The sequence below is a fragment of the Diceros bicornis genome, chromosome 11 (assembly GCF_020826845.1).
Source record: "Diceros bicornis minor isolate mBicDic1 chromosome 11, mDicBic1.mat.cur, whole genome shotgun sequence".
Classification (NCBI taxonomy): Eukaryota; Metazoa; Chordata; class Mammalia; order Perissodactyla; family Rhinocerotidae; genus Diceros; species Diceros bicornis.
In genome coordinates, this window is record NC_080750.1 from 36,530,775 (window position 1) to 36,547,270 (window position 16,496).

At 36.3% G+C, this 16,496-nt stretch overlaps 1 protein-coding gene across 2 annotated transcripts in view; it reads right to left on the minus strand.

Moving 5' to 3' along the window:
- Nucleotides 1-359: 359 nt before the first annotated feature.
- The window catches only part of PRMT9 (protein arginine methyltransferase 9), a 38,450-nt gene continuing 22,313 nt past the window's right edge, over nt 360-16,496 (minus strand). Inside the window, exons 10-12 of one of the 2 annotated variants that reach the window (XM_058550166.1) lie at nt 6,542-6,695; nt 2,254-2,376; nt 360-1,946 (exon numbers count right to left, since the gene is read on the minus strand). In XM_058550166.1, coding sequence (XP_058406149.1) covers nt 1,731-1,946; nt 2,254-2,376; nt 6,542-6,695 — 493 coding nt within the window. In that variant the 3' untranslated portion in view covers nt 360-1,730. Of the gene's footprint in view, nt 1,947-2,253; nt 2,377-6,541; nt 6,696-15,126; nt 16,459-16,496 lie in introns of those variants that run through there. The other variant, XM_058550167.1, reaches the window with a different exon arrangement.

Below are 16,496 nucleotides of genomic sequence, written 5' to 3' on the forward strand. Positions count from 1 at the left end.
GTTCTTGATTAGAGGCACAGCAAAAAAGAAATAAGTCCAAAAAAATTAAGAGTTAACAATTATATACCTACAATGAAAGACACCTCTATCTTATATTCCTATTAGGAGAAATATCTAGGACGCAATCTTATTAATTTTAAAACAAATCATATTTGCAACACTGCTAATACAGTAATAGGTTATCCATGACTTTGAGATGAAAAGAATCAACTAGATAGAAGACTGGAAGAATAAATAAGAAATGGAGTCTACTTTTCTTCAGTGCTATTAAAGGTGTCAGCAAACATAAATCCAGGCTGAGTAGTCTTTTTTTTTTTTTTTTTTGCTGAGGAACATTCACCCTGAGCTAACATCTGTGCCAATATTCCTCTATTTTGTCAATATTCCTCTATTTTGTACGTGGGTTGCCACCACAGCATGGCCGCCAACAAGTGGTAAAGGTCCACACCCAGGAACCAAACACAGGCTGCCGAAACGGAGCACTCCGAACTTAACCACTAGGCCACAGGGCCAGCCTGTAAGCTGAATAGTCTTAATTAATTATTCATTAAACCAGTCAGAAGATGTGTAGGTGCTATTTGGGAGAAATTTATTACTTAGAATGGAGTTTCTCTAATTGCTAATCACAACCCATTGGGTCATGTTTAACATTTTATACTGAAAATAAAATACAGTATGTTGCAAATAGCAAGGATAAATATTATTTTTCAAATCCTTTGCTTTATATATTTATGCACACACATATTCACATATATATACTGGTTCACAGTAATTAGGTACAGTCTTTATTCTGTCCACTGTTATCAACTAAACATTTCTATTGAAAGTAATGCTGGGTAGTATAACATTAGAGGCAATGAGAATAGGCAGTGTGGGAGAAGGTCCATCTTATTTTCTTTGTGGCTTACAAAGAGCACACAGTATATACAAGGCATGATAATCTTCCTTATTAATCTCCCTATTTCAAGTTTTTAAAAATTGGACAAATTATTATATATTTCTTACTGTGCATCCAAATCAAAACTGAAAAATACTGGTTTAGGTTTAACTCTTTCTTGAATTTATCAGCTTTTAAATTTTTCTTTGCCAAAGTAAACCAGGAAAAATGCTGCCTCCTGAAGATTTTATTTTGTCCCTCTTTTACTCTCATAATTACATTTAGCTTATAACTTAAATTCTTATAAAACAAAACCTGAGAAGCTGTTTCAGAAGTAGCCAAGTATTTAAAAGCCACAAGCTTGGAATTTACAGGTAACCATAACTCTCTGTCTTCAGTGGAAGCCAACATTTTGATGTTTCTGAATTTTAAGTTTGGATTTAAGAAAAAAAGCCAAAATGCCTAAAAAATTAAGTTTTGCTTTACTTACACATGACAATGAAGATGAGACTAAATCCCTTATCTCTATAGCTTTAATGTGTAGAAAAAAGTGTTTAGCAAAATTTGATCTATAGCAAGTTAAAACCAAGCAATAACAAAGTTTACTCATTTGAAAAATTAACGGCAGCCTTTTTGAGAAAGGAAGCCTGCAGCAATATTTTTGTAATAATGCTACTCTTAATTTAGGATCTTTTAAATACATTTTATTTATGTCAATTTAAAAAAATATTTGACCATTACAAAGAATTAAATCTTTATACTCCATTTTATGATTACAATCCCACTAATTCAGAGGAGAAGAATCGTGTACTTGCTGCTCTACTTAAACAGTTTTTCATTAGAAAACTGCTCTTCATTGCTTTACTGTGATGCTGACATTGCTTTTGTGGTGCTGGATGTTGAGTATGAGCTCCTCTCCCATTTCCACCTGGATGGGATTATCTAAAACAACTGCAGCTTGTTTCCAGTGGGAGGTCTCACTCGAAGTATCCAACCTAATCTCGTCATCAAGGTACATATGATACCAAAATGGAATGGCAGTCACTTGTCCAGATTTACAAATTTGTACCTAGAAAATTAAGAAATCATGAAAATTTCATCAGAGTCAATAGAGTATACTTGGATAAGAAATCTTTGTCTTTTTAGTCAATTTCAGATCCAAACTTTATAAAGAAATACATTTAACCACCCAATTCAAATTAATATCAACCTATTTTATTCACTACTGTTTACCCAAACCCATTTTTGAAAATTGTTCAGAAAAGAAATAACATTTAAATCTTCATAGAAAGTGGCTAAAACTTTTATGTATATAAAGTATTACCTAATTTAAGATAATTATTCTGACTATGACAAGAATAATCACTTTGCATTACCTTTACTTCTCTGTTAGAGGTGTTCAAATACGGAGTCATTAAATCCAGTCTTAAGAGTTCCACTGGCTTGCTTAAAGGTATACAAGGCAATGAGGATAGGTCCAAAAACACACGTATAGGTACCTAAAGAAAGTATAAATTTTTCACTTTTACTCAATTCTCTTTGTGGCCAAAAAGAATTTTGTGAGCTCATCAAGTGTTTGCTTTGTACTTGGCTCAGTATGATACAATGCTTTTTACATCTATTTACCTCATTTAATTTAATTCCTACATCAACATTAAGGCATAAGGACTTTCATGACTCCAGTTTTACAGGAAGAATGAACAAACCAAGTTTAGGTAGGTTAAACAATTTGCTATGTTTTTAATTATTTATAGATTCTTTGCTTGGATGGAAGCAGATTAAATTTTTACTTAAGCCAAACAGCTCCAAAAGTTTTAAATGAAGGATGTACTTATGTGTGAAAGATGAACTAATGAATAAATACTACAACATTAATTACTGAATTGAGAAAATATGCCAAATTCAACCAAACAACTTAATAGTGGATTTTGTTTGGAAAATAGTTTAATTTCTAGAAAGCAGTGGTTCCCAACTTCGGCTGCAAATTAAAATCACCTCAGGAGCTTTTAAAAAGTCCAACTGTTCAGGCCACAACTCAGATCAATCTGAATTTAGGATCCAGGTATCAGCAGTTCTGCAAGTACAGTCAAGGTTGAGAACCACTGGTATAAAGTGTCCCATCAATTTTAGTAGCAATGGAACCGTCCTACTAATAACTTTTAGTCTCCTCATTTGAACTAAAAAGGAAACTGCTGTTTAAAAAAAATGCCCTCTTTCCTTTGACTGAAATATTAGAGAGCAACTGTTCATGGTGAAACAGAGGACACAGATCCACCAACTGCTCCCTGGGCATCCTTGAAGGCATCCAACCTTCCCTCCCCATAAAAACTCACAGCAATTCCATGCCATTTCCAGGACTTCTCACTATGCCCTTTATCCCTGTTTATATCCGTCACCAGAAGAAGCCCTAGATTCCTATGTCACTCTCATTACCTGCACTCTTAATCCCCACACAGCTGTACCCATCGTTCATAGTCTGTCCTGACTTTTGTTTCTCAACCTAGCCTACCGCCTACTCCTGTCATCTTTGCCAATTCCTTCTAGATTTCCAATCTAGAGCTCATAACTTTGTGAGTTCTTTAGAGTTCAGTTCTGAGCCCTATGCTCTTTCTATATACCCCCAAGGTGATTTCATCTAATCTTACGGCTTTAAATATCATCTAGCAAATTTATATCTCTAGCCTACATCTTTCTCTGAATACTTATCCAACTGCTCAATGACCCCACAAAACACATAAACACAACTTGATCCTTCTGCTATTTTCCCCATATCAGTAAATGGTAACTATCCTTCCAGGTGCTTTCTCATACTCCACATCCAATCTATCACAAAATCTACCGTCAAAATATATCTACAATCTGACCACTTTGCACCACCTTCACCTGGATTACTGCAATAATCTTATGCCTTTACCTGCTCTCACAAATGGTCTACTCCCAACACAGCAACCATAGTAATACTTTCAAAACAAGACACCATGTCACTCATCTGTTCAATACCCTCTAATTGTTTTCCACCCCTTTCAGAGTAAAAGCCAAAATATTTATACTGGCCAAAAGGCTCTACAAGATCTAGCTCCTGATACTTTTCTGACTGCATCTTTCCTCTGACTCTCCCTCATGGTTTCTTCTTTCTATTTCTTTTTTTTTTTTCTTTGCTGAAGAAGCTTCACCCTGAGCTAACATCTGTTGCCAATCTTCCTCTTTTTGTATGTGAGCCACAGCCACAGCATGGCCACTGACAGACGAGTGGTGTAGGTCTGCACCTGGGAACCAAACCCGGGCTGCTGAAGTGGAGCACACCGAACTTAACCCCTAGGCCACCGGGGCTGGCCCACGTCTTGCTATTTCTGAATACGCCAATCTTGTTCTTGCCTCAGGCCATTGCACTTGTTGTATATGGTTTGCTTCCTTATTTCCTTCAGGTCTCTGCTTAAATATCATTTATCCATGAGTCCTTTCCTTAGGCATTACCTATATAAAATAGTAAATCCCATACTCCCATTCCTTATCTCCTCCCTTTACCTGCTTTATGTCCACAGCACTTCTTACCATCTATCATACTAATCCTTGTTTATTGTCTATCTCGTTTGTTTATTGTCAATTTGAATGCTAGCTCCATGAGTGCAGAAACTCTCTTTAGTTTCATAGCTCTATTCCCAAAACCTAAAATAATGCATATAGCAGACATTTGTTAAATGAAGAAATACATTTCTATTGTTTTCTGTATACCATTTTGTTTTTTTTACAACCTCTCATTTTGTTTCACTGCTTCACTCAGTTGTCTGTGTGGCAGTCAAATAATCATCATATTAGAGGAGAGGAGACAATATCATCTAAGAAAATGGATGAGCAGACTAGGAAATGTAAAACTGCCAGGCAAGTTTATGGAGCCTCTTAAGATGAGTGGTCATGAGCTGAAGTGAGACCACAGTCAGCATATTCAGCTGGAGGGGTACTGGTGTAAAGAAGGCAGAGAGCTGGATTTAACCAAGGTGGGATTTTTCCAGGCCAGCAGAAATACTGAAGAGAAGGGATATATAAATAAATATATAGACCATGGAATATAAGCTGTTAAGGGAGGATGTGAAATGGGAAGTACAGTGAAAAGACAGAAGGCAGGATCAAAATATCATAGATTCTGATGGAATCAAAGAATTGTTGATGTCAGGTTCAAGAAGAATGAACTAGAAAGACAGGCGATGGTGGTATTTTTGGACCACACAAAGAAATAATTTAAACTTCTCTTCTGATAAGTATATTCTCTTTATTAAACCCACCCAAAAATTGAGATTAAACAAACTCTAAAACCTTAGTTAGCCAGCCCTCAAAAGAGCATTTCCTCAGAGGCTGGCCCCGTGGCACAGTGGTTAAGTTGGGTACACTCTACTTCAGCAGCCCGGGTTCGTGGGTTCAGATCCTGGGCATGGACGTACAACCACTCCTCAGCCGTGCTGAGGCAGCGACCCACATACAAAATAGAGGAAGACTGGCATAGATGTTAGCTCAGGGCTAATCTACCTTGAGCAAAAAAAGAGGAAGATTGGCAACAGATGTTAGCTCATAGAGAATGTTCTTCAGCAAAAAAAAAAAAGCATTTCCTCAATAAATTGATATTTGTTAAGCAAGTACTGTTCATGGAAGATCTAACAGTGCATATTCAAGAGCTTAATATCTACAGCCTTTAGATAAAAGTTTTAGATATCATTTCTTTAATTCTGTACTCAACATCTCACTTCACACTTGGGAAGCTTTGGCTTACATGGCAGTATTCTACCTATCTCCTAACCTCAGTCTCCAACCCCAAACTTCTTCCCTAGCATTCCATCCACTCCCACAAAAATCCACAATTTTAACTCACAAATTTGTATTTTGCTGCTAGTGCCTTTGCCAGCAATCTTGACTGTTTCCCAAACAGCAACTAACTGTATTGTATTTTGTTTATTGTATTGTATATTCTACTTGTATTATTGTATTTTTCTGCTAGTGCCTTTGCCGAGAGCTCTAGTTTCCTATGCTCCTACATTCCTGCTCCCTGCAGTCTGACTGCCTAGACATTAGCTGCTCACACCTATCACCTGTCAGCCTGAGGTCTTAATATAATTGAGGGTTCAAGTTCAGAACATAGATCTTCTTCTGGCTGCTGCTTTTTTAGACAAGTAGCATCCTTTTTCATAAGACTAAAGCCAGTACCCTATTTTTCATTTATAACAGTGGTTAGGAGGAATATCTGTAGACTTGTGTCAGTAGGAACGAAAAAATTCCCTGGCTATTCTAAGCCCTAGGTTGATTTTTACCATAATAAGTTCCGTTGCTCTAGGAAACTGATTACCATCCTTATCCAGCTAAACACGGTGACTAGATAAAACTACAGAGAAAGATAAAGTAGACTGTGTATAAGAGCCACCTGGTTAGGGCCGGCCCCATGGCTTAGCGGTTAAGTGCATGCGCTCCACTGCTGGCGGCCCAGGTTCGGATCCCGGGCACGCACCGACGCACCGCTTCTCCGGCCATGCTGAGGCCGCATCCCACATACAGCAACTAGAAGGATATGCAGCTATGGCATACAACTATCTACTGGGGCTTTGCGGGCAAAAATAAATAAATAAAATTATTAAAAAAAAAAAAGAGCCACCTGGTTGAATTTATCTTCTAGACACTTACCTGAAACTGGTTAATAAAAGGTGCTATATTTAATCCAAGAGTTCGTTCCGTTCCTTGAACAGCACTCTCTTCTACCAGTGTCTGTGATTCCACAAGCAACCCAAACATCAGCACGTACTGAGGAAAGATCTTGCCTCCAGATTGTAGCAAACATCTAAAGAAGGAAAATGTTCAAAAAACCATCTTGATTCCTTACATTTTATAAATACCAATAACTAAATCATGATGAATTAGTGAGCTGCAGACTGTATACAGTCTGATGGACTTTATGTTATTGGCTAGTAGTTCAGAATGGTAAATCCCTAGAAATCATTTCCTAACAAGTCAAACTTAAAGTGACTGCTAATCTACGACAGAGAAAAACAAACAGTCAGCAGGATGGATATGTCTTTAGATTCAGGAAGAGTCATCAATGGATATTAAAACTAGTGGGTGAAAATTTGATTAGAAAAAGAATTTTTATATAGTTTCAAAGTATCACCCTTTGATATGACTTACTCATTACTAAAAGAAAAATAGCAACTTACTGTGGAAAAACCTCATGGATATAACTTAAACCAACTGATCTAAATTAATATCAACAATAGTGGGATAATGCAACACTATGCCTCTGGATGTGACAAAACTGTGGTATTCCTCTCTAAAACGGATAATCTGAATCTAATAAGAAAACATGAGGAACATTCCACAAAATAAATGGCCTACACTCTTCAAATCTGTTAATGTCACGAAAGACTGAGGAACTATTCCAGAATAAAGGAGACTAAAGAGACATGAAAACTAAATGCAATGTGTGATCCTGGATTGGATTCTGGACTAGGAACAAAAAAAGCTATAACGGATATTAATGCAACAAATGGTGAAATCTGAGTAAGATTTGTACATTAGATATCGGTATTGTGTCCATGTAAATTTCCTGCTTTTGATAACTACAATGGTTATATAAATGAATGTCCTTGTTCTTAAGAAACACACACCAAAGTATTTAGGGGTAAAGGAACATAATATATAGAGCTTACTCTAAATAGTTCAGAGAGAATAATAAAGCAAATGTGACAAAATAGTAACAATTTGTGAATCTGGGTGTGAAGTATATGTTAAGTTTTTTGTACTAGTCTTTAACTTCTCTGTAAGCCTTAAATTATTTCAAAATAAAAAGTTAAACACTCTGAAAGCAAAAAAAAAATCCAAATGCTCTAGTAAAGAGTGAGTAAAAGGTTAACAAAACCCTTTCTCCTCCTACAAATGATCTTGAGTTCACCCTCTGTTTCCCTGGAATTCCCATAAAGGTGGAATGTCAGCTGTGTTATCAATAGCAACACTGCTTATAATAAAAATTTTAAAATGCCTCTTACTAGATAGACTGCATCTGGACTGAGAGAACTATGACCAAACTATAAAAGCCTGATGGGAAGCCATACTACCTTTGGGCTTCCCTGAGTGTGGTATGACTTGTAACCAAGTGTTCCTATTGCTGGGACTTGGAAGCTACGCCCATGGGAAATATTAGTCTCTATATGAAATGTAGGGCTCTTAAGCCAAGGCAGCTCCCACAGCCACCCATACAATTTTGTTTCCTCACATCTGAACTGTGTGGGAGACGTAAGAGGGGTGGGTGGGCCACCTAATGCCATCAAATGAAACAGAGGTGAGGCATAATTTAAGGTATTTTATACCAAGTAATTATTTTCATTTGCCACATTTATAATCAAACATTCAATTCCTCATTTTTACTGAATATTTCAAGCTCGCTTCCACCTGAACTTCCAGGACAGGCTACCACAGACAAGTGGACTTCATATTATCTTATATATCTTTCATAGTAAGTTTTTACTCATAAATATTTAGAGTTAGTAAGGATCTATTTATAAAAACACAGGCTAAACATCTGACCAATACATTTGTGCATATCTAAACAAGCAGTTCCTCCAAATTTCTAAAATTTTATGCTATACAGTTTACCTGAAGAGATCATTAAAATCTCAACAAACTATAAAACACCCCATTCCTCAAAACCACTTTTGCACTTCTGCTCTTAAATTAGTTTCAAATTATTAATCCTCCTGACTTTTACTAAACTGATTATCTCAACCATTTAAAAATATCTAAAATCAGAATGACAAATTACAACAACAAGACATGGCAACTAAATGCAATGGAAGACCCTTGATTAGAACCTAGATTGGGGAGAAAAAAAGAATATTACTGGGACAAATTTTTTTTGTATTACAGGGTAAATTTTAATATAGACTATATATTAAATAATAGCATTTTATCAATGCTAAATTTCCTGAGTGTGATCATTATATTGTGATATGTAGGGGAAAACCTCTGTTCTAAGGAGACACAGGCTGAATGTTCAAGTAAGGGTGAAGGTTATGAAGCCAACAACTAAGTATCAAATGGTCCAGCAAACAAAACAGCAGTCTAGTGTTTACTGTTACTATTCTTGCAATTCTTAAGTTTGAAATCTTGAAATTTTTCAAAATAAAAAGTTGACGGAAAAGTTTACAATAAGTAAACATGCTGCTCTTGTAACAGCTCTCCCTAAAGACTAGCTAACGGGAAGCCAAATCATAACCAGGTCATTTGATGAGCATAAAATCAGCAAGGAAAGTTAGAGATGATTCCTAAGGGTAATGGCATCAGACTGACCGAGAGAAGTCATGATCCTAAACCAGGATAATCTCTCTTCACTAAATATAAGCACATGATCATTTAAGTTGTAGTAAGTCCTGTATATATAAATAGATTGGCCTAAAAATGGACTCCACCTTGACAACAATGCTTCACTCGTTTCTGTTATTCCTTTTCTGTCAACTTTTTAGCATTTCAGGTAAAGTCTGGTAGAAATTCAAACAATTAGTAAAATTACACACCTCTTAACAAAAGTAAACAGCTCTTAAAATTCCTATCTACGCCTTTAAAAACCAGATAAAATTTTAACATCTTCCTAAATAACTGGAGAAACCTACCTGTTTTCTTCAAATGGATCAAGTTTAATCCTGAAAACTCACATTACTAAATTTGTCTGAACAAATGAAGTTATCTGCTAATTGTGATCCATTTAAATGAAAACCAGATCTAATTTTTCTAAGGTCTTAAATGAGAGACCAGCCACAGAGCTTTATGTTGCTTGACTGATTCCCCCCACCCCTAAATAGCCACAAAAGGGTACCATTCTACGAAATTAGCAAGATGAAAAAGCACACAGGTTAATAAAAGCCAACTTTCTAACCATGAAATCTATGGGAGAGAAAGAGGGAGGACAATGCCATCAAGTCATTTAGGGGGTAACCAGAAAATTTAGGCTGAACAAAATGTAAAAATTCATCTACTGAAAACTGGAAAGTCTGAAAAGGCTGAATTAAGTACTAACAACCATGCCAGAGATAAATACTATACAAAAGCAGTTTATGAAAATTATTTTAGAAGGCCACATTCATACTAATTTAATCTAAAATCTTGTACAGATCTTTCTTAACCTCAGTGTTACTGTCACTAACAGGAATGCTGCTTAGTTATGTCAGATAAAACACAAATCGCCTTGAACCTCCGCATAGCTTTACTGACAGTGTTTTGTTGTCACTGACACCACTGCAGCTACCAGATTCCTCAGTGGAATCCTCTGCAAAGCAAAAAATACTTTAAAACCATCTGTGCTTTCAGCAATGAAAAAATATGTTGCAACTCAAAAGTTAACCATAAATGGCAAAAATTCTAAAGAGAAGAAACTCTTCAGTTTCCTTGTGATTCAACACAAAATGTTTTTAAATGGGTTTAAATTTGAAAAAAATATATCTTACCAAGCTTTTAAACTTTCTCCTATATTTTAACCTACCGTGAGTGAATAAAGCATAAGAGCGAACATTTAAAAACAACACCTGCAAAAGTAACTAGAGACTAAATACTTGAGTTTGTGAAATGGCTTATTTTTCCTTGTCTTTCCTTGGGGGGGGGGGGTGGAATCCAGTGAGACAGAAGTACTTTATCCTTATCCCAAATATAATCTATTCTCCCAATCACTAACTTCATCCTCTTTCACCAGTCATGAGGCTATTAGAGGCTAAAGATAATAATAGGAGGCCTGGGTAATGAGTATCTGCACACCTCTTGGTCCCAGAATCAAGATAAGCCTACACATCCAGGAGTATTTGGTAAGAAGAATGTGCAATAGCTTAGGCTGAAGGAAAGAAGCACTGGTTCTCCACTGTTCCTCAGGAGGTATTTGGGGGAAGGGAGGAATACTGGTTACAATAATGATTATGGGTGCTACTAGCATTTAGTGCCCAGAGATGCCAAACATCCTGCAATGCACAGGACAGGCCCACATGAGAACTGTCCCACCCAAACTGCCAGAAGGACCCGTACCCTGCTGAGAAACCCTGGGATGGGGAGTTGCAGGTAGCTCCCACTTAAGTTGTTTCCCACTAATATAACCAATCATTCAAACAACAGAATATCTGACAAATTGTTTTTATAACCAAAAATGCTTTTAAAAAATCCTTTACAAGGTTCTGTTTAAATGTGACTGGCTGAAAGCTTTCCACTAAGATAAAGAACAAGGCAAGGATGCCCACTTTCTCCTCTTCTATTCAACAAAGTTACTGGAAGTGCTAAGTGAAGCAATCAGGCAAGAAAAAAAATTGGCATCAAAATTGGAAATGAAGAAGTAAAATTATCTCTGTTTGCAGCGTGTCATCTTATATGTAGAAAACCCTAAAGATTCCATTAAAAAAATGTTACAACTAATAAACAAATTCATTCAAGTTGCAGGATATAAAATCAACACACACAAATTAGTTGTATTTCTATACACTAACAATGAACAACCCAAAAAGGAAATTAAGAAAACAATTCCATTTACAGTAGCATCAACAACAATAAAATACTTAGGAATAAACTTAACCAAGGAGGCAAAAGACTTATATACTGAAAACTACAAACTTTGCTGGAAGAAATTAAAGATACAAATAAATGGAAAGACATCCACATTCATGGACTGGAAGACAATATTGTTAAGATGTAAATATTACCCAAAGTGAGCTACAGATTTAATGCAATCCCTATCAAAATCCCAACAGCATTTTTTGCCAAAATAGAAAAATCCATCCTAAAATTTACATGGAATTTCAAGGGATCCAGAATAGCCAAAATAATCTTGAAAAAGAAGAACAAAGTTAGAAGTCTCTCACTTCCCGATTTCAAATCTTACTACAAAGACATAGGGAAAGTGACCACATAAGCAAGATGGAATAGGAAGTCTCAGACTCACCTCTCCCCACAGAGACACTGACTTAACAAAAATACACAGACTAACTGCCTTTGTGAGAAATCCAGAAACCAGTTAAGAGGTTCCTGTACCCGAGGGCAGCAAACAACCAAAACGAACTGCATTAAAGATGTTAGGAAAATTTGTGGCATTTACTTGCCATAGCTCCTCCCCCAGGCACAGTGCCATACAATCAAGAGAAAACTCCCAACTCCCGGCTTCTCCTTGGGGAGGGAAAGAGAAAAGGGAAACATACACCCAACATTCTGACTGGGCACTACTCAAGGGATTATTTCTGTCATGCCTAAATCTAAAAGCGGTGACAGGAACAGGCACCAGGCTGGGGACCTCTGATAACAAAGGAGATCACTTGGCTTGGTCAAGCACCAGAGTCTGCAGTACCAGAGACTGACATTAGGGAGAGCTTCAGGACCTTGGCTTTCTACAGCACCACGGAAGCTGCAGTACTTCAGATATGCACCAGGGGAGCTCCGGAGGAGAAGCAAGCAAACCTCTTCAACTAGATGACACATGCAAACCCAGAGAAGATGCATCCCCAGAAAAGGCTTGAGAAGTCTCCAGAATCTCTAGTCAGGCTGATTGGTAAAGGTCCTCCCTGTAAAAACCAGAAAGTAAAGACTGGGAGAGATGACTGTTTTTTTTTCAATGCCCAAGTCCTAACTAAAGATAACACGGCACACAAAGAAACATGGAAACATGACCCAATCAAAGGAACAAATTAAATCTCCAGAAACCGACCCTAAAGAAACAGAGATATATGAATTACCAAAGAATTCAAAATAATCGTCATAAGGATGCTTAACAAACAAAATCAGGAAAACGATGCATGAATAAAATGAGAATATCAACAAAGAGATAGAAACTATGAAGAAGAACCAAACAGATATTCTGGAATTAAATAGAATAAATGAATCAAGGGATTCAATAGCTGACTTGACTGGCAGAAGAAAGAATCAAAAGCAAAAACAGACAAATGGGACTAAATCAACATTACTAATTATAAGAGAAATGCAAATCAAAACCATCATATCAGCTCAAATCCATTAGGATGGCTACTACCAAAAAAACAGAAAACAAGTGTTGGTGAGGATGTGGAGCAAGTGGAACCCCTTGTGCACTGCTGGTGAGAATATAAAATGGTGCAGCCATTATGGAAAACATTATGCATAATTCCTCAAAAAATTAAAAATAGAATTACCATGTGCTTCAGCAATACCACTTCTGGGTATATATCCCAAAGAAGTGAAAGCAGGATCTCAAAGAGATATTTGCACACCCATGTTCACTGCAGCATTATTCACAGTAGCCAAAAGGTAGACTAACTCAAGTGTCCATCAGCAGATGAATGGATAACAAAATTGGCATATATATACAATGGAATATTATGCAGTTTTAAAAAAAAGGAAATCCTGTTACATGCTACAACATGGAGGAACTGCAAGGACATTACGGTAAGTGAAATAAGTCAGTCACATAAGGACAAATACCATACGATTCCACATATGAAGTATCTAAAGCACTCAAAATAATAGAAAAGAAAGTAGAAAGGTGATTGCCAAGGGCTTGGGGAAGGGAAATTAGTGTTTTATGGGTATAGAGTTTCAGTTTTGCAAGATGAAAAAGTTCTAGAGACCTGTTTTACAACAATGTGAAATACTTAGTACTACTAAACTGTACACTTAAAAATGGTTAAGATGATAAATTTAATATGTTTTTTTCCACAGTAAAAAAAAAAAGAATTAGTTGCTTAAAAAACTTATTACAAAGCCACAGTAATCAAAACAGTTTGTACTACTAGCATAAAAACAGATATATACACCAATGAATAGAATACAGAGGCCAGAAATAAACCTTCACATGTACCATCAAATGACTTCTGACGAGAGTGTCAAGACCATTCAACAGGGAAGGGACAGTCTTTTCAACTAATGGTGTTGGGAAAATTGGATATCCACATGCAAAAGAATGAAGCCGTACACGATATACAAAATTTTGTATACCGTACACGATATACAAAAATTCAAAATAGATCAAAAACCTAAATGTAAGACCTAAAACTATAAAACTCTTAGAAGAAAACATAAGAGAAAAGCTTTATGACATAGGATTTGGCAATGACTTCTTGGATATGACACCAAAAGCACAAGTAATGAAAGTAAAAAAACATAAATTGGACTACATCCAAATTAAAAACTTCTGCACATCAAAGGACACTATCAACAAAGTAAAAAGGCAACCCACAGAATGGAGAAAATATTTGCAAATCATATATCTAATAAGGGGTTAATATCCAGAATTTATAAAGAACTCCTAAAACTCAACAACAAAAAAACAACCCGATTAAAAAATCAGCAAAGGACTTGAATGGACATTTCTCCAAAGAAGATATACAAACGGCCAGTAAGCACACGAAAAGAAGCTCAATATCACTAATTATTGGGGAAATGCAAATCAAAACTACAATGAGATATCACCTCCCACCCAGTATGATGGCTATTATCAAAAAAAAGAAAAGAAAATAACAAGTGTTGTCTAGGAGTTGAAGAAATTGCAACTCTTGTGCACTGTTGGCGGGAATGTAAAATGGTACAGTCGCTATAGAAAATAGTACGGCAGTGCCTCAAAAAATTAAAACTAGAATTACCATATGATCCAGCAATTCCACTTCTGTGAATATACCCAAAAGAACTGCAAGCAAGGTCTGAAAGAGATATTTGTACACCCATGTTCATAGCAGCATTATTCACAACAGCTAAAATGTGAAAGCAACCTAAGTGTCCATCAGCTGATAAATGATCAGCAAAATACCATACATACATAAAACGGAATATTATTCAGTCTTAAAAAGGAAGGAAATGTGGACATATGCTACAACACGGATGAACCTGACGACATTATGCTAACTGAAATAACCTAGTCAGAAAAAACAAATACTGTACAATTCCAGTTATATAAGGTACTTAGGAGTGGTCAAACTCATAGAAGTAGTGAGTAGAATGGTGGCTGCCAGCAACTAGGGGGAGGGTGGAATGGGAAGTTGTCTATAGTATATGTATATTGTATAATGGTTACGGAGTTTCAGTTTTACAAGATGAAAAGAGTTATGGGGATGGTTGGAGGCAATGGTTACACAACATTATGAAAGTATGTAATACCACTTAACTGTACACTTTAAGATGGTAAATTTTATGTATTGTGCATTTTACCACAAGAAAAAAAAACTGGAGAAAGAATTAAATCAAAACTAAAAATAAAATAAACAATTAGGTAAGTAGATATCTTTCCAAAGTGATTCTACCAAATAAGTCAAACCTCATTTGTGTTAAAAATTCAGAGCTGAAATGCCTTCAAAGGCATCTAATCCAGCATCCCTAGAGGAAAATTAAGGATGAGAGATACTAAGTGACTTACAAAAAATTTAACAAATCCAGGAATTCAGTGACAAATCTGAGTCTAGATTTGAACTCTTTCTGTTCCTTGTTCTACACTCTAATAAGTACATCTGTTTAAAACTTTACATATATATTTATGTCAAACCTCTATATCCCCATAATTTATGACATGTACAAGATTGTTTTTTTTTTTTTTTGTATGTGTGTGTGAGGAAGATCAGCCCTGAGCTAACATCCATGCCAAACCTCCTCCTTTTGCTGAGGAAGACCAGCCCTGAGCTAACATCTATTGCCAATCCTCCTCCTTTTTCTCCCCAAAGCCCCAGTAGATAGTTGTATGTCATAGTTCACATCTTTCTAGTTGCTGTATGTGGGACGCTGCCTCAGCACGGCCGGACAAGCGGTGCGTTGGTGTGCACCCGGGATCCAAACCCGGGCTGCCAGTAGCCGAGCGCATGCATTTAACCACTAAGCCATGGGGTAGGCCCCCATGATACATACAAGATTGTTTCAAAGAAAAAAATGGTGGTGATTTTTATTGGTTACCCCATAAAGAGGAGATAAGTTTGGTTAACAAAAGAAAATGCATATGAAACCTAAAATAAAATTAACTATATAAGCAAATACTTTTTTTCCTGGTTTTGTCAAATGTTTTTTTCTTCAGCAGATAATTTGCCTTTTGCTATTGCAATCTGGTCGCATTCCCACCCCTGATCCTACACCACAAAATTCAAAATCTATTAACACATGCATTTTACCTGAATGTGGGCCCCCAAATGTTAAATATTGCCATCTTTTCAGATATGAAAATCTTTCAGATATGAAAATATCACACAAAGAGAAAGGCATGAAGCCACAGCACAACTGAAGGACTTCGAAGCTTAGCCAAATTTGCTTTCAATATTAAAGATTAGGGTCAAGTTTACCTCCAGCAACCTAAACTGAAGGAAAAATACCTTAAGGAGAGAACTGTATTATAAAATAAAAATTTTAAGACCCAAGAAGACTCGGACTTATTCCTAAGAAGCACTCTGCTCTCCCAATACACCATCAAATGCATACTATATGTTTCTTATAGGTATTTCTTATATCATAAAGATAAAATTTGATTTTTCCTTATTTACCCTGAATGTCTTCTTATGTATTTACATAGATTTCTACTTAATTCCTTGTATTACACGTAGGCAGTCCAATCCCAAAGCAGGCTCTCTTCTTCACATCTGCAGAGGGTCCTTCAGGGGAAAAAATCAGTAATGACATGCACACAAAG